Here is an 18,571-nt window from a genome sequence, read left to right on the forward strand (position 1 = left end):
TGGCAGCAATCCATTCTTCCCTAGCAGGTGTTGTACATGATTCTCTCCTTGACTCTGTTTCCCTCACTTCATTCCCTGATTTTTTTTCCTTAGTATATTCTGTACATTACTAATACACAGCAAAAATGAAAAGCTCCCTTTTGTGGTACAGATACAGGATTATAGCAGTAGTAGATCTCTATACAAGTTCTAGAGATCCTATGACTGATACACAAAAGTGGTTGGCAGATAGAAAATATTAGATTACAGCAGATGACTTAAATCCATTAAGTAGATAGATACTATGCTACAAGGAGGGAATGTGTTTTTTTTAATGCTTCATGGTATGCCACTCATGGACAGGTTTGGCACACAAGAGACCTCAGAGCCTTTACAGGGCTAGGCATTTGGGGATGCCTTTTTAGAGTACTGGCATTTGGGGTGCATTTTTAGCGGTTGTTTCCACAACAGTTCCATCAACATAACTGCAACTAAAGCTTGCTCGGTTCATGTCTTGCTGCTTTCCAGTTGGCTGTTTGAAGCTCTATTTTGAGCAGGGCTGAAGGGAAATGTGAATACTGAGGTACTCCCTCTTTTAGCCGAAGTTTGATGAACAAAAACAGAGTAGACAAGACAGCTCCAACCCCCCCGGCATATGTGGCATCCCCCAAAACATTTGGTTTTCATCTCTGGCTGCAAATTACAGACAAAACTGAAGTGCTTTAAACAACAACAAAAGAACTGTTCAATTTCACTGCTGCAGAAATGCTATACCAGCCCAATGGCAACTGTCTGAATCAAGAAGCAACATTTCTTAAGTATACTGAGGTTATGATACTGAGTTCATAGAAGGTACTAGTTCAATAAGTTTTGCTAGATTGCTCACAGTTTAGCAAAACCACTGAGATCTGGATTTTTTCCTCCACTCTTTGGAAACAAACACCATTTCTTAGTCACCATCTCTGTATCTGAGGGAGAGGAAAGTATATTGGCTAGGTCAGGTCTTTTACCCTTAGAACATCATCACTATTCAATTTCAAACAACTTTACAAACATTCAGGATAATTTGTAAGGGCCTTTGAACAAATGAAGACTGCTTCTTCTAGAAAAAGCCTCGAGTTCAGTTTTTGAAGAAGTTGCACTATCAAACATTTCGCCATCATCTGATCGGTACAGGGAATCTATGAGTTTTAACAAGCCCCAGCCCCTCTAAATACTGGATATAGCCGCTTTTTTGTAATCATCAGCACTTCACGGGCGCCCAGTCTTAAGCGCTACAAACTTGCTGGCACAATAACCCATAATGAAAAAACAACAACGTTTAGGATTTTTTCCATTGTTCCTAACAGAATCTAAACTGCAGGTTAGATCTTTAAAAAAACCCCAAACCCTAATTCCCATTTTCAAAAGTTCCTTGATTTCAGTTTTCTAAAGCTATCTATGGATAAATAATCCCCTTTCAAACTGCATCATGGGACCAGCAGCCAGGGGATTTTTTTAAGTTCCCAAAGCAGGTACGAATTCCTCGCCTCCTGGCACTCCCTCCTTTCCCCTCCATGTTCACCAACATGTCTCCTCCTCTCCCCTTCCATTAACCCCCTCCCCCATCCACCACCACTGCTGGCTGATCTGGGGGCAGGGAAAGCTGAAGAGCCCCTCCTGCCCTGCTCCAGCTGAACTGCATAGGGAGCTGGGCTCAGTCAGGGACAGTGGCTGTGGAGGCAGCAGGTGGGTTTCTCCTTCCAGCCCAGGTGTTCCTTTCCAAGCTCAGAAGTAGGCACAGGGAAGGGACCCCTTGGGCTGGCACCATGACAGCCACTGTTCCCAGCTGAGCCCAGCTCCTGCTGAGCATGGGGCAGATGAGAGGGGGTGCTGGGATGGGGGAGGGAGGTGTATTCTTACCCGATTCGGGGACTTAAAAAAATCCCCTGGCTGCTACTCCCACAGCATGTTCTGCCCACCCCAGTGAGAGTGGAGAGTTAAGAGCAGGGGGTGCAGCTACTCTGTCAGTGCTGGTCGCTGCCCCCATACCCCCTTTACAAAATCCTGGATCCATCCACAAAAACATCTGAATGAGCTTCATCCTATGGGATGCCAATGGGATGTAAGTACTTGAGTCACAGTAGCAAAAACTTGAAAATGAACTCTGTTTAAAATGGGACTTGTGTAGAGACGATGGACCTCATTCATAACAGTGCCACTTTGCTTCAGGAAATGCTGTTTTACTGGTCTGGTATGACAGATTTTGTCCTGTTAGATTCCTAGTACCTTTTCATAAAGCAGGCTTTTTATTTTTTTTTTAAGAAGCTTGTGCATTTTCACTCAGTTCTTGGCTCTTTGCTTAGAAATGCAAAAGTGCTCACCTTTTCTATTTGTAGATTCAAGATCAAGAATACCATTTCCAGGTACCATCTAAACCACACCAATGTTTTTAGCTTATCCTGTATAAGTAATTTCCCTCCTGCCCTCAGTGGCTCATTTTATGGTTTTAGGGATATAAGAGGTGAAGCAACCTCTGGTGCAAAGGAATTTTTTTAACCATTGGCATAATTTAGAAATTAGTCACAGATTAGTTGATAGTTTTCTAAGGGAAAGGAAAAATTAGCTCAGCTGAGCATAATTTTTTTACTATTGATTAGAATAAGATCTGCTTTGTGGGAACTAAAGCAGATTATATTCACATATTTCTTTCAAAGCAGATGGTATAAGCTTGTGGCTTGCAACCAAGAAATGGTAAGTTTTGGTTCTGTTCCAACATTCTGCCACTGACTTGCCAGAAGGCCCCAGAGCAAGTCATATAATCCCACATTTTGACTGACTGAGAACTTAATTTGAATACCCTAGGGCCTAATAGCAAGACATGCTATATGACAATATCAGCCAAAATCAACTGAGATGGCTACAGAAATGTGATTTTAATCACTAGATGTCATCCCTCCGCTTAACTGTCACAATGCATTCATTCCAACAGCAATACTTTACAGCATACTAGTCAAGTGAACTGGACAAGTGTGCATTTAGGAAAATGCTGCATCTACAGCAGGAAAGTATGTTTTCTAGGTGTGTCTGGTATGGAATTCAGTAATCAATGAGTTAATGCTCAAAGCTGTGTTTCAATACCAAAGCAAACCATACTGAAATATACTTAATTACAACCTTGATAGAAGCAAAATAATATCACTGCCTGCAGCACTGCCAAAGCAAACGTTATGTAAAGGTCAGCTGGAAAGAATGTCAGGATTTGAGTTAATTAGAACCACACCAGCAATGCTAGCATATTGCTGAAGCAGGTCTGCTTAATCCATACTGCAAAAGAGGCAGGTCTGAGTTTCTCAGCTGCAAAACAATAAAAACAATATTATTCTTCTCCTGCCCTTTCAATCTGCTTTGGGGTGGCATCTTCAAGTTATCACTCTGTACTGCTGCACAGGATGTGAAGTTCTGTGCGAGTCATTTTGAGAGGTGGGTGGCAAGTGCAATACAGAATTAGAGTCATTCTGTCTTGCCATCCAACCGCCTTTTGGATTGGTACATAGAAAAAATTAGATGTGGTGATGGGGTGCAATGGACATCACAGCCTGCTTTCTGTTGTTCATTTCAAAAGTTTCTGCTTGTGTCTCGTTTGCACACATGCCTTCCCACATCTCATCTATGAAGATAATACCTAATCCTTACAGAGTCATCAGCTGCAAACTACGGGGAACACAAGCCAGTTAGGGGAATTCACACAGCACTCTGAGAAACACTGACTGAAGAGTACATTTGCATAGAAACCACACAGAATCATGCACATAACACTGAGTGACGAAGGCAAAAATACTCTGAAGTGTCTGCACTTCCATCCTTCTTAAATTAATAAAACTTCCCAGCTGCCCAACATTTAAGCTTCTCTTTACTTAACAGTTACTTCAACCTCCATACTACATTCATAGATATGAGGAGGATGGCACTGGCATGGCATATAGGAGATTTGCATTGCATTCCTGCTGCCACTGATTCTCAGTGAGAGTGCCCTATTTTCACCCACTGAATCTCGTTGTGGGCATATTAATTTATTTTATTTAACTTTCTCCATGGATGTATGTGATCTGAGGAGCACTGGATTAATCAGGTTCCCATATCTTCATTCTCCTGCCTTCCCACCCATATTTTTTTCTGAAAAGAAAACATATTTGGTAATAAAATGGATGTTCCATGACTGTTTATAAGAAACCGTCATCCAACATTAGCCCTGGAGCCTTTATCTCATAAAGTTATTAGACAAAAAGAAAATTATATGAGAGCAAGGCATTTAAATGCTTAGAGAAACCTCTCCACTGTCATTGTTAATTATAAGTAACTACTACACTTTGAAAGACATGCATTATATTTAAATGCTTTATTCATGTACATTTTTTATTCTATGTTTAAGCAGTCATGCTTTCCAGCAGGGAGATATTATGTGCCTGCTCCATATAACACAAACCAGGATGCTTGATGTATTATGAAGATTTTGCTGAGCAGTCATTTAAGGCAATGGGGGCCAATCCTTTTGGCATGTGTGCTCTGCACCGTCCCCAAGTGCCACTGCCATCCTTTTCCCTTGCCTGAACTGCCGCTTGACCTTCAGCTCTTTGCCCTGTGCTTCCTGACCAAGCTTCTTCTCTGCTTTCTGCTCCCTGCCCAGTGCTTCCTGCCTGATCTGTAGGGGCGTGCGAAATGGGCCATATTCGATTTGGATTCAGCCCGAATAAGGGATAGTGATTCAATTAGCTGATTCGGATCACTGTCCCTGATTCAATTTGGCCAAATCTGAATCTGAAGATTCAATGCTGATTTGGAGAAGCAGCGATTCAGCCATAGACACAGCTTTAAATGTTTTTTTCTATAGACCTCAAGGTACCAGGCATGGCTTGTGAACACTGCGACGCTGGGACAAAAGGAGTGTCTCAGAGGAGTGCAGGGGGGCTTCCCACGTGCTTGGCAGTGAACCTGGAAGTGGACCGGAAGTGGACCGGAAGCAGACCGGAAGCACCAGTCACCGAGCCGGGGTGGTGCAGGGTCCCCCCAGTGTGCTCCCCGGTAGACCCAAAATGCTTCTAGTTCACTTCTGGGTCTGTTGCCAAGTGCACTGGGCAGCCCCCTGTGCTCCTGTGGGATGCTCCACCACCCCAGCACCACAGCACGGATGAGCCGCTGCTACCGTGAGGTATGTAGAAAAAACATTTAAAGCTGTGTCTATGTTTGAATCGCTGAATTTTTCTGAATCGATTCAGAGAGATTAAAGGGTCTTCTGATTTGATTTGGATTTGGAGATTCGGCCACCGAATCAGATTGAATCTCCACCAAATTGAATCAGGGACTGAAGCTTTGCAAAGCATTACTGATCTGAATGTTTTGCTTTCTGCTATCTGTCCCCTCCCTAGTCTGCCATGTGCCACACACACAAGCTGCCTGGGACACTTATGGCACCCTTGCCCAGTGATGCAGGAAGGTGGAGGGCGGAGGGAGCCAAGCAGGGCATCTGCCCTGGGTACCAAAGCAAAGGGGCACTAACAGGTGCTGCCCAGCTGGGGTGGGGAACAGGACAAAGCCGTGAGCGGCTCACTTGGGGGAGGTGCAGGGACGGGGGACGGGTGGCTCCTGCCATTGTATGCACTACCGGGCAAGCATGGTGGGGGAGGGCGGCATGTTCCTCCCAGATCTGTGTGAGGGGCGAGGGTGGGCTGCTGCTGCAGGCTTTGCCCTGAGTGTCAAACTCTGTTGCTACAGCACTGCCCTTGCCGCAGGTGGCCATCCCTGGCTTAGAGGCAGATATGAATGTTATCTATGCACAAATAATCCCCAGTAAAAACATTTAGCACAAACCCACCCAAACAGATCAAGATTTTTTTTTGTTCCTTTTGGAATGCCGGGGATTGGGATGGATGTGCAGCAGCAAGGCCAAGAGCTGTCTCTGATTAACTGTTATGTGTAGCCACAAGAAGGCTGACAGCATATAAAAACACATCAGTTACGAGAGATCCCACGGATACCATAATATTTTAAACAATAATATAGCTGGATCATGGATTAGGAAACTAAGAATATCTTCTAAAAGCCTTTATGTTGCACTGTTCTTAAATATCAAGGATCTAAGGGGTAGAGGGAGGAGAAAAGTAATTGCCTTTGTATATTCTTGACTTTTTTAACATCTCACCTTTCTCTGATTAGCTGGTGATAAGCTTCTGTAGAGCTTCCTGCCCTGCTTGCCAGCGTTCCAAATGGTGAAAGACGCCCAGTGCTTCAGGACTCTGTCTTCCAGAAATCTGACTCGATGATTCCAGATGGTTTCCCTGGGGAATCAGAAAAGAAGTGCGTTTGATCTCGAAATACATTAACAGCATAAGAAATCTCACTTTCCAAACAGATACATTTCTGATGCAAAAACCACACTGAAACATCAGACTAGCAACAATTCCAGTGGAAATGAATGTTGTAACTGGAAAAAAGATGGTCTCCTGTTTAAACATTAGACTTGCTGTCTTTGTTGCTGTGATCTTTCATTTATACTCAGATGTGGACAATGCAGAGGGGAAATCTTAAGTTGCTGGAGAAGCACCATCAATGTTGCCTGTGGAAGATCCTTCATACCCAGTGGGAAGGCAGACGCACCATTAGTGTCCTCTTGCAAGAAGAGACCATGAGCACTGAGGTGATGATCATCCGACATCAACTTTGCTGTGCCAGCCAAGTCATCTGGATGTCCGACTCCAGATTCCCAAAGCAAGTTTTATTCTCCCAGCTCAGAGCTCAGTCAAGGTGTATACTCAAGAGGACGGCAGAGAAAGCACTTCAAGGATGTCCTCACGCTTAATGTGAAAGAAATGCAAAATTGACATCGACTCATGGGAGACTGTTACTTAGGACCACCCCAAATGGAGGAAGAGTCTGCTGCAAGGATCTCAGTACTTTGAAACCTTACAAAGACAGTGGGAGACAGAAAAACAGGAGCAGGAAAAACAGCTTGCCATGGACTGAATTAAGAGCCCAGAGCTACCCACCCCACATGGAAACTTGTGTCCAAGTTCCAACAGTCTGTCAATCTTGCTTAGGCTTCCTCAGCCATCTTCAAATCCACAGTTAAGACTTCATAGACGACAATCATCCTCGACTGTGAGGGACTGCCAGTGATAATATTGAGCTCAGTTCTATTTCAATGTACTCTGCAAGATGTTGAGCAAGTTAAAGACATATGATGGACTTCTCCTAAAACATATATATTGATGGGGCACAGTAGAGATACAATATTGTCAAATCTTGTACAAGGATAAAAATTTAAAAAATGCCCAAGTGATTTATAATTCTAAGACCCATGCTCAAAAGTGACCTACACATTGAAGAGCTTAAGTCCCAAAAAGGTTTAGGCTCCTCAATCATTCAAGCACATATAAAAAAAAATTACCACTATGCATTTTTAAGCAATTTAGGAACCCAAGTGCCCTTGATGAAGCTTAGTTTTCTCAGTCTATCTTCCAGCTGTACTACTGCCTTTTCCTTTATTAAGTATCATGGTATATCCATCTCTTCCACAACTAGCACACTGCCTGCTGCAGGCTACACATAAAGTTACGTTTGACTTAGGCTCCTAAGTCACCTTTGGAAATGGGACTTAAATGCCTTTGTAAATGTAATCCTAAATGGTTTGTAACATTCTCAAGTAGATCTAAGTAATTCAGTGTACTAACTTTCCATTGTATGGTTACACTTGAGGGTGAGGCTTGTAGAGGATAAATTGCTAGAGAGCACAAGGAAGTCAGAAGCTGGTGATTCATTTTACAAGAGCCAGTGTTTGAATATATTGAGTGTGTGTGTGTGTGTGTGTGCGCGCGTGTGTGTGTGCGCGCGCATGCGCATGCATGCATGTGCATGTGTGCACATATGGATAAACAACCACATCTCTCTACATGGCATATCTGATTAGTTTAGATTACCATGATCACTAACTTCTGCAATCATGGCCTTTTTTGGTGCTGAGTATGAAATAGGCAGTCTCTACTTAAAAGATACTGCAAGCTAGTCAAAGAAATGTCTTCCCTTCCTCCTAAGAAACTAATTCAGAGAGCAGTGTGTCAGAGCAAGGATGCTAAAATGACTTGGGTCCAAAAGTCCCTGAAACAGGTCCAAACACATCCAGCAGTTGAACCTGCTACCACTAAATGTTATAGTTTTAGGAAGATACGGTTCTTTGGGTGAATCTGATATCTTAGACCAACTTAAATATTTGAAAAAAATTTTCTTAGCAAGCCTTCAGGTTTAAAAACCCTTCATCAGGCTGAGGAAGCATCTGCAGTTGGTAAACTCTAAAACATTCTAGTTGAAATCATGTCATAATGGATGTCAAATGTTCCAGGTTATGTTTTGGTTTTTCAGCTATCTGTAATTTCTTTCCATGATACTAGCATATGAAACCACTTTTAGCTTTGGCTATATACTATTATTTGTCTAAAGCCTAAGAATCTCAACCCTGCTTTGCAAGATGTTGTGTCTGTCAGCAGTGCTAAAATACAGCAGAACTAATTGCATTGTATAAATATACCATCATTGTAAGTATGAAGTTCCTACAAGTTAACACCCTGAACACATTTTAGGGCTTCTAATGGATTTATATCTTAAGGATTTAGATATTTTCACCTTAATAAGTGCAAAAGTATCACACAGCCTAGAATGAAGGGAGCAGGGAGCTTTCAGCCACTGTAGTCTGTTCTTTATTTGAAAAGTTGTGCTTAGGCTTGTCATTCACAGAAGCTAAAATGTTATTCTTTTAAAGCAAGTAAGTGAGGCCACAGGAAGGATTTCTGTCCATGTGTGTGCATGTGAGACAGAGAGAGGGAGTTTATATCACAGGATTCAGGAGCAATTCTACAACAACAATCCACTACAGATCCCAAACCTAAGCAAGCCTGCAGTAATCAACAGTTGATCAAGTTCAAAAGTCCTGAATAACCCTATAACAACGCAGGCTTGAGCAGCCCAAAACTCATGACTGCCTCACGTATGTGATTCTGAATATGCAGGTGCATGTTCAGACCAAACAGTGCAAAGGCAATTGATGAGTTTACTTAATTTTCAAGCTTATATGTTCCCTTTCTTAGTAAGAATTGTGCACCCCCACGTTCCCAGATGAAGTAGGTGATGTACTCTTTTTCTGAGGGAAACAGCAGACAAAGAACAGTGGAAGAAGTCACTGGAAAAATAATCCTTTAAATAGAGTGTAACCTTAACAAAATGTCTAAAAAGTATGCTTTAAAATAAAGCAAGCTGACAGATGTCTGTGTGTCCAAGTGGATTTTTATGTCTGAAATAAATTCCACAATGTAACTTATACAAATCTAACACTGTAAACAAAAGTAAGAGTGATACCAAATGTTGAGTCCACACAACTGTGGGATCACAACCATGAAACATCTGTAAATGCTGCAGATTGGTTGGGATTATCAATTTCAGAAAGTTCAAAGTGTATTCTCACAGAGAGGAGATGCATTCAAGGCAGGCATTTGGTCTCGAGTCCTTCATCTCAACTGCTCGGTGTTTTCAACAATCTTCTCATCCTCCCCATTTCTGCTCATTTCCTATTGTCTTCAATCACTTATTTTTTTTAAATATCTGTTTCCACTGTATAATGTAATATTGAATAATGTATCATTATAATGGCTTAAAGAAATTTGATTTTAGCTGAAAATGTTGGTTTATGTTCAGGATACTTTTAGTACTCAAAATAGGATTCCACTTCACATCAAAATAACTAGCTTACTAAGCACAAAAACAAATAATTCCCATGAAGGTATGAGGTAAGTGCAAGACAGTGTTGAAAACTGGCTTATGAAATGCAAACTTGTTTCATACTTGTAACATTTTTTTTTTAAATCTTGGTCTCTACCCAGGGCTGGACACAGGCATGGGCAAACCAGGCAACTTCTCAGGGCCTGGACAAAAAGGATGCCCGAAAATGGTAATTTAAAAATTACTATTCTCATTATTTCTGGTGAAGGGGGGCCCAATACTAAAAGTTTGCCAGGGCCACCATAACTTTAGGTGCGGTGCTGTCTCTACCTGTAAAATGACCTCATCCAAAGACCACAACAGAAAAACTATCATTGACTACAGTGGGCTCTGAATTAGGCATTCAGCTAAAATTCCCCAGAATATCAATGACAGCAACATTCATACACATCTCTACATTCATACAAAACAGCCTATGCCTGTCTGGCCTCAAACATCCGGTCACGTGCTGCTCGGGCCTGGATGTTCGGTGTTGTTTGTCCGTCTGTCCCCACTGTTATGCCGTGTGGGTGTCTCCTTCCGGTGTAGTCTTTCCCCAATCTCGCCTGCCACGACTTTGGATCTTGCTTCAGTGGTTGGTGTCCAACTACCGGGGTTCTCTCAATTATGGGACAGCTGTCTGGTGATCTTCTGTGAGGCTCCACCTCCCCTATACCTCGCCCTTACACCCAGCCTTTACGGGTCACAATTATCCTCCTGGCCAGGTTCCCGGCCGTTGAACCCCTGACTCCCTTCACGTGGCAGGTGTGGCTTGCCCTGCCTACAGCGTGGGCTGCCTGCAGTCACTTATCTGGTCTATGAGACTGCTGCTTCCCCCAAAAGCTAGCAACTCCTCCAGAGACTTAATAATACTCAGGCCTACTCTGACCTACAACCCCTCCTAAAGTGGGAAACACAAAATCTAAACAAAGAAAAACTACAGATGCAATCTGAGGGACCCCTCAGTCCCCTCTCCCAGGCCCCTTCCTTGGCCTAGCCGCTAACAATGCGCGCAGACCCTGAGGTGTATTTCAGGGTCAGTAGGTTGTTGGTATCTCCTGTCGGCTCCGCCACTGTTCAGCTCTCATCGTCCTGCCTGGGGCTTCTTAGGGCCACTGGCGATCCTCCAATGGGCGTCTGTCCACCCGCCCCTCTCCGTAACCACGCCACGCCACCGAGGGCCATTTTTCACAGCCTTTTCCGCTGCTCTTGCCTCCCGTCTCCCGCCTGGTGTGCCTTTTTGGCTTCCCCGGTGCCCTCAACGGTCCCACCTGGTTTGATGCCATAGATTACGCTGGTCTCTGTAGCCCCTTGGCTGTCGTGATTGACGTTGGCATCTATCTGTGTCCCTTTACTCTCCTCTCCAGGTTCCCAGTCCAGAGGAGCTGCCCTTGGGTCTATTCTCTCCCCACGGCAGCCAGCAGTCTTTGGCTTGCCGCGTGCACTGCCGCGTTCTTCCCTGCTGGGGGAATCAGCTTTTGGCTCCCGTTGTCCTTGCAGAGCCTCTGGAATGACCTCTCCTGCTGGTGCTCCTGCCAGCGTCAATTCTCCCTCTTCCTTGCTGGTGGCCCCTTTTATTCCTGCCAGCCAGCTTCTGTGGCTGATGTCAGCCGCCGGCCGTAACTTTATAAAGATGCGGCTGACGAGCTGCGTGGGTCCCGCCTCTAGCTCCGCTGCAGATCCTGCTGCAGGTAAATAGTTTTTATTCTCTTTTCTTTTCAGTTCTTTCTGCAGGTTCCTGATCCTGGGGCTCCCCCCTGGCTCTTTGGAGTCTTCCCCTCTTTTTGTCCCCTTGACACAGCCATTTCAAGCATTTTACAGGACATAGGAAGGCAGTTTGGTTACAACAGCTGAGCCTTTAGCTCAGATCTGATCAACCTGACAACAGAATGATTTTCTCCCAGAACTGAAGGGAAGCCGCAGACATTGCAATCCCATAGTTCAATCAATCCCCCTAACCCTGTTGTGCAGTTTGATGCATGACATTTGGAAATTCCTCAACAGTACTCAGTACTTTGCCCTGTGTATTAGCTAATGAATCCACCAACATTTTACATATCTAATGGCCTCCTCTGCTAGCATAGGAACACGCTTAGTGGTAAAATTTGGCAAACTCTTTTAAGGTTCAAACCCCTGCTGATAATGAAAAAACTCCTACTGAACTGGGAATCTTGCCTGAGTGAAGACTGCGTTTAGGACCATTATGGCGAGACTGACAGTAATGGCTAGAACCAGGAAAGGGATGGACAAGCCCACCACACAGAGCAATGCATTTTGTTAAGGTAGGGTAGAGATGCACCTTATATGGGTAAGGAACAGGAAGAGCTATTTCAGAGCTGGACCCATCATCACCAGAGACTGCTGACTCTACTCAGTTATCTGATGCTTTTATAATGTGGACAAATGGGTACAGGAATGAGACCAACCCATTGTTTTGTATTTGGGAGGAGGGTAAGTGATTTTTCCCCCTGCATTTTTCACCTCAATCAGCATTTATGTTAAGATCTCCAGAAACAAAAGGCTGGTCACCTACCACTGTGCAATGGACTCTCTGACCTACATCTTTTAGGTTAGAAGATCCAGTCTCCTTAGCTGTAACTGCTACAGAACGCTCACTTTTTCCATCACCACAGAAAGAAAGCCCTGAGACAGGCCTGTATATTAGGCTTTAGGAAGACAGGATGCCATAGAGTTTGGCTTTAATCTCTTAGATTCTTAAAATTTTAAACTGATTTAAAAAAGGTAAAGCAAATCATTGACTGGCATATACTGCAGCATTAAGCTCATGAATTGAAAACAGATGGAAAAGCTGCTTTTTCATATCACAGCCAGCCAGACTGACTGACTGAAAACACCAGTAGAGGTAGACACCTTTACCAAATCATGCAGATCTGATGAGTAAAGTCTGTCTTCAGCTTGTCATCTGGGTAATGCTTCCACCTGTCAGAGATTTGAATGAATGTTCATATAGTTTTACACACAAGGCAAATTAAACATAGGGAAAATGTGTTTTGTTCTCCATAGATATGGAAGTCCTTTAAACAGATGCACTAGGAAACATTTGTGCTGAAATACAGAACTGGTTGTTAAAAAAAAAAGAAGACAATATTAGCATCACGTTTACTATGTATTTAGGGGAAAGTCCACATACTCTGGTCTAAGACAGTTGTTTTAATATACCCCATAGTCAAATTATACGTGCAAGAATGTCAGTTCTTCCTCTGGAATTGAAGTTAAGATTCAGCAATATGACAAATAGCAATTTGCTTGCCATATCTGTTAGCTACCTCCAGTTTTCCTCTCACATTTCTGATGGAGCCTTGGAAAAAGACTACTTTTCCTAACCATTTAACTTTATTATGTCTCGTCCTTGAAACTTTTGTTTCCTGGCCATTTCATTTTGGCATGAAATTTACATGCCAAGAAGCTGAAAAAGGTTTACAATTCTCATTTTATAACATTGTTGCTTATTCCTTATGCAACTCTTTTGTATACGGTACACCAAGTTAGACTCTCTTTCCAGTCTTTAAATGTTGAGAACAAGTCTAAATGAAAGGATGTAGTAATCTAACTTACTCATGTCTGTCTTTTGCTCATCATCTTCAAATTTGTACTCCTTGTAGTAGGATATCAGATTGTGTGATACTAATGATGAAACAGGTCAGCAACTGGAAAAACAGCACTTTGCATATAAACTGCAGGGTAAGAAGTTGATGTTTAAGCAATGGAGTAAGTAAGGCAAAAGCTTACAGTGACCTTAACATATGTCTTAATCTGTTCTTAGACCCTTTTTAGAAACTTTTGTAAATTTGCTTAGTGGGGAATTTTGAATCATTAGTCTCCATCCTTTATTAACCTTAATTATGTTTTGAGAAACTCCAAACAGGAAGCAATAGAAGTAGCACCAAGGCATGAGGTTTTCTCTAGGGGATTATCAGTGGCTGCAAAAAAACTCAGTTAACATCAGTGTCCATGATTTTGAGACCAGTCAAGTCCTTATACGGCTAGTTAGATTTTCATCACTCACAGCAGTGTGATAGTTTGAAGAGGCTTCCCACACACAAATAAATATATCCAATACGTGTTCCCCAGAAAATCTCAGCAATGTCTTGAAGGCCATAGGGTATACTATCTCCGGCCACTTAAGCTAACAAAAATAATTTTGGATTTGATGCAAAGTATCTTTTAATGTAATCAGAAGTCACATTCCTGAGCAATGCTCTAGTTGCTGCTGGCATCTTTTGGCAGTTGCCTTTTCCCCATTCTTTATAGTATGATACATTCCCAAAAGAAAAGTAACTGGAGAGAAATATGAAGGTCAAGCATTTTTCTAGAATTATTTTACTAGAAATTCTGAAACTTCTCCTAGCTTTTCAAAAAGAGAGGCCAGTGTATTACAGGGTAAGCAAAAAGGTTTTTAAAAACGTGATTCTACTCTACTAAAACTAATTCTATCACAATAGTAAGCCAATGGTGGCAAAAGAGCAGGCTAGGGACTGTTTAGAACAGCTGTGTGTGTACAAGTCTATGGGGCCAGATGTGATGCACCTAAGGGTGCTGAGGGAGTTGGCCAATGTGATTGCAGAGCCACTGGCCATTATCAAAGTAAACTTGTGACTGAGAGAGGTCCTGGACGATTGCAAAAGAGCAAATATAGTGCCCATATTTAGGAAAGGGAAGAAGGAACATCCTGAGAACTACAGAGCAGTCCACCTCACCTCAGTCCCTGGAAAAATCATGGAGCAGGCCTCAACAAATCCATTTTAAGCACTTAAAGAAGGTGATTTAGGAACAGTCAGGATGGATTCACTGAGGACAAGCCATGCCTGAGCAACTTGATAGCCTTCTATGATGGGATGACTGGCTTGGTTGATGCTGGGAGAGCAATGGACATGATTTACTTTGACTTTAGCACAGCTTTTGATATGGTCTCCCACAACATTCTTGCAGGCAAGCTAAGGAAGTACAGGTTCGATGAATGGACTGTACGGTGGATAGAAAACTGTCTAGATCATTGGGCTCTGAGGGTAGTAATCAATGGCTCAATGTCTAGTTGGCAGCCAGTATCAAGTAGAGTGTCTCAGGGGTTGGTCCTGGGACCAGTTTTGTTCAATATATTCATCAACGATCTGGAAGATGGGATGGAGTGTACCCTCAGTAAGTTTACAGATGACACCAAGGTGGGGGGAGTAGTAGATATGCTGGAGGGTAGGGCTTGGATTCAGAGGCACCTAAACAAATTGAAGGATTGGGCCAAAAAAAAAATGTCCTGAAGTTCAGTAAGTACAAGTGCAAACAAAGTCCTGCACTTGGGATGGAACAATCCCATGTACCGGTACAGGCTGGGGGCTGAATGATAATGCAGCAACTCTGCAGAAAAGGGCCTGGGGGTTACAGTGGACAATAATCTGAATATTAGGGCTGTGCAAAGCTTCAGGTGGTGATTTGATTTGAAGGATATTTGGCTGATTCGGTGGCTGAATCTCTGAATCTGAATCAAATCAGGGGACCAATTTAAAGGTCCGAATCGATTCAAAGCTCTCTGAATCTCCCCCACTCCCCCAGGCCCCTAACCCTCCCAGCTTGGTACTTTAAAGAAAGGCCCCAGTGCTCACCGGGTGCTGCTGGGTGGCGGGGGGGGGCGATCCCCACTGCCCCCACTGCATGGGGGGCTCTGCCATGAGCCCCCTGCCCCCCCATGTGCCCCACCCAGGCCAGCTCCAGCCAAGAAAAGCCCTGGGACTCACCACTTCTGGTGCAGCCTCAGGGCTTTTGGGGCTCATGCAGAGCCCCCCACATGGCGTGGGGCAGTGGGGGGCAGGAGCAGTGAGTCCCGGGGTTGTTTTTTTCTCTTAAAGGGCTGGAGCTGGCCTGGGTGGGGCACCCGTGGGGGGGCTGAGGGAGCAAGGGGAGGTTGGGGGGCTCATGCAGAGCCCCGCCATGCAGTGTGAGGCAGTGGGGGGCAGCAGGGATCGCCCCCCCCACCTGGCAGCACCCACTGAGTCAGGGTTTTTTTCCCCCAAGTGCTGGGAACTGGGGCAGGCAGGCAGCCATTGCTGGGCTGGGAGAGCAGGCGCGGGATGGGCCTGGCCTGGCTGATTCGGAGATTCGGCTACTGCACCCCAGCAGAATCACCGTCCCCTGAATCAGCCAAATCCGAAGCGAATACTAGCAGCTTTGCACAGGCTTACCAAATATGAGCCAACAATGTACTCTTGTTGTGAAGAAAACTAACAGCACAGTGGGCTACTGTAGTAGAAGTGTTGCCGGCCGATTGAGGGAAGTAATTATTCCCCTCTATTCAGCACTGGTGAGGTCACATCTGTGGCACTGCTTCCAGTTTTGGGGCCCCCACTACAGAAAGGATGTGGGCAAATTGGAGAGAGTCCAGCAGAGGGCAATGAAAATGGTTGGGGGGCTGGGAGACATGACTTATGAGGAGAGACTGAGGGAACTGGGTTTATTTAGTCTGCAGAAGAAAAGACTGGGAGGGGGGAGGAGGCGTTATTAATAGCCTTCAACAAGCTGAAGGGTGGTTACAAAGAGGTTGGAGCTGGACTGTGGTGGCAGATGACCGAACAAAAAGCAATGGTTTTAAGTTGCAGTAAGGGAAGTTTTGATTGGATATAGGAAAAACTCTCGCACTAGGAAGGTGGTAAAGCACTGGAACAGGTTACCCAGAGAAGTTGTGGAATCTCCATCTTTGGAGGGTTTTAAGACCCGGGTAGACAAAGCCTTGGCTGTGATGAGGTAGTTGGGGATGGTTCTGCTTTGAGCAGGTGGTTGTACTAGATCTTCTGGCGTCCCTCCCAAAACTGATTTTATATGATTCTATGCAGCTTGTTTTAATTTTGAACATCAAACGCACAAGCAGTTTATTGAAACACTTTTATAAAGGTGAGGTAGTAAAAAAACCACAACGTGCTAATGCTTAAGGATGCACAGGTGTATGTGCACAAGTGTTTCATAAAAGAACAAAATACTCCACTGAAGAACATTAAGATCGCAAAGTCAAGCATGTAAAAGTTAGGAATTACCAGAACAAAGTTGCCTGTGTAACATTAATGTGCACCCCCTTGTGTATGCATTAAATTGCAGCCTTCAATCAGACAGTTTTTCCCCATAGGACCTCTGTGTCATTCAACAGGCAACATGAGGCTGCCTTAGGCCTGAACCTGTGTTGTGTACTGAAGGACCCATTTCCATTTGTAGCAGGAATGAGGCAGAGGATTGTAAGAAGAAAAACGACTCTCTCTTATGGTTAAAGCAGCTGAATGCTGCCCTGGAGAACTGAATTGTACCTTTGTGTCCACCAGAGAGTTCCCTCCAATTCTAGGTATATCATGTAAACCAAATTTTTCACAGGTGGTCACTAACTGGATGCCCCTCATTTTTGTGATGTCAGGCATCAGACCCTGAGAACTGATTTGCAGAAGTGCTAAGAGTTCAGCTGCAACTGAAGTCAGCAAGAGCTACATTCTGAACACACACAGTGCTGCCACATGCTAAAGCAGTGGTTGGCAGGGTATGGCCCACAGGCTGGATCCATCCTACAGACACTGTATTCAGCCTGCTAAGTACATTGAGTTTATATATCCCACTGTTAGTAAAGCAGCAAGCAGTACAGTGGGCAGCAGGTACTCAGGATCAGGCATGTAATGCCCAAAAGTCAGGTGTGTCAGGGGGGAGGGGGAAGAAGAGGGGCAGCTGAGCATTAGAGACTTCAGTGGAGTGTGAGGCATGAAAAGAAAAGCTTGATAAAAGACTCGGCAGGACAACCTGTTCCAACCTGATGTCTGAGTGAAAAGTTTTTCTAAGTCCCACCTAAGCGTCAGGTTAACTGCTGGTCCACCTTAAAACCAAGCTGTGTTATTTCAGCATGGTGCAAATGAAAGGTTGCTGACCTCTGTGCTGAAGTACCTTGAAAAAAATCCCGTCTTAGGTGTCTCAAATTGAGCATCAAAAACAAGTCCTTCATACCTTAATCTCTCTGGGTACAGTTTAGCATCTGTAAAAAATGGTAAAATACATGCTAAATTTCCCGGGGTCTTGTAAATATCTTTAGAACAAATCAATAAATTGTCCCAGTGGTCTTTGATCAATTAAACACTGGCAAGTCACTGGGGCCAGCTGGCATTTCCCTGAGGGTGCTGAAGAAACTTAGATGTGAAATTGCAGAACTGTTAAGCAATGGTACATAACCTATCATTGCAAACAGTCTCTGTGCCAGAAGACTGGCAGGTTACCAATGTTACACCCATCTTCAAAAAGGGCTCCAGAAGTGATTCTGGGAAATAGACCAGTGAGTCTCGCTTCCATTCCTGGCAAATTGGTAGACTCTATAACACAGAATAAAATGAGCAATCATATGGATAAATATGATATGCTGTGCAAGAGTCAGCTTGGCATTTATAAAAGGAAATCCTGCCTCACCAATCTGTTGGGAGTTCTTTGCAGGCATTGAAAAATATGTGGCCAAGAGAGATCCAGTTGATATAATATACATAGGTGAAGGGAAAAAAATTATTTTGAGGGGGCTGAGCATGCATGTGTTTCAACCCCCTTCCCAGCAGGTAAGTCTGTGGGAGAAGGTGTGCGGGGAGGGGGAGGGGGAAGGGGCATGGGTGGGGGCAGATCAAGGCCCCCACAGTGAGGGAGGCAGCAGGGCAGGGGCAGGGGCTGAGGTGAATAGGGCCCCGGCCAGGCTGGGTGGTGGGATGCATAGATCCAGGGGGCATTTGCCCCCCTGGGCCTCTGCTGAGGTGCACACAGTGGCGGGAGCCCCTCCCCCCCGCATCCCTGGACAAGCCAC

At 44.2% G+C, this 18,571-nt stretch overlaps 1 protein-coding gene and 1 long non-coding RNA gene across 11 annotated transcripts in view; one reads left to right on the top strand and one right to left on the bottom strand.

Annotated features, from left to right (window-relative positions):
- B3GNTL1 (UDP-GlcNAc:betaGal beta-1,3-N-acetylglucosaminyltransferase-like 1) overlaps positions 1-18,571 on the bottom strand; it is a 316,252-nt gene that overhangs the window by 31,985 nt on the left and 265,696 nt on the right. For 9 of the 10 annotated variants that reach the window (XM_019542723.1, XM_019542721.1, XM_019542717.1 and 6 more), the window contains one exon: positions 6,158-6,293. In XM_019542723.1, the coding sequence (XP_019398268.1) occupies positions 6,158-6,293 (136 nt within the window). Of the gene's footprint in view, positions 1-1,622; positions 2,064-6,157; positions 6,294-18,571 lie in introns of those variants that run through there. The other variant, XM_019542722.1, reaches the window with a different exon arrangement.
- LOC109315153 overlaps positions 18,058-18,571 on the top strand; it is a 9,373-nt gene continuing 8,859 nt past the window's right edge. The window contains exon 1 of the long non-coding RNA XR_002102440.1: positions 18,058-18,332. This is a non-coding gene — a long non-coding RNA (uncharacterized LOC109315153). The remainder of the gene's footprint in view (positions 18,333-18,571) is intronic.

The sequence above is a fragment of the Crocodylus porosus genome, unplaced genomic scaffold, assembly GCF_001723895.1.
Source record: "Crocodylus porosus isolate Cpor-Errol unplaced genomic scaffold, CroPor_comp1, whole genome shotgun sequence".
Taxonomy (NCBI): Eukaryota; Metazoa; Chordata; order Crocodylia; family Crocodylidae; genus Crocodylus; species Crocodylus porosus.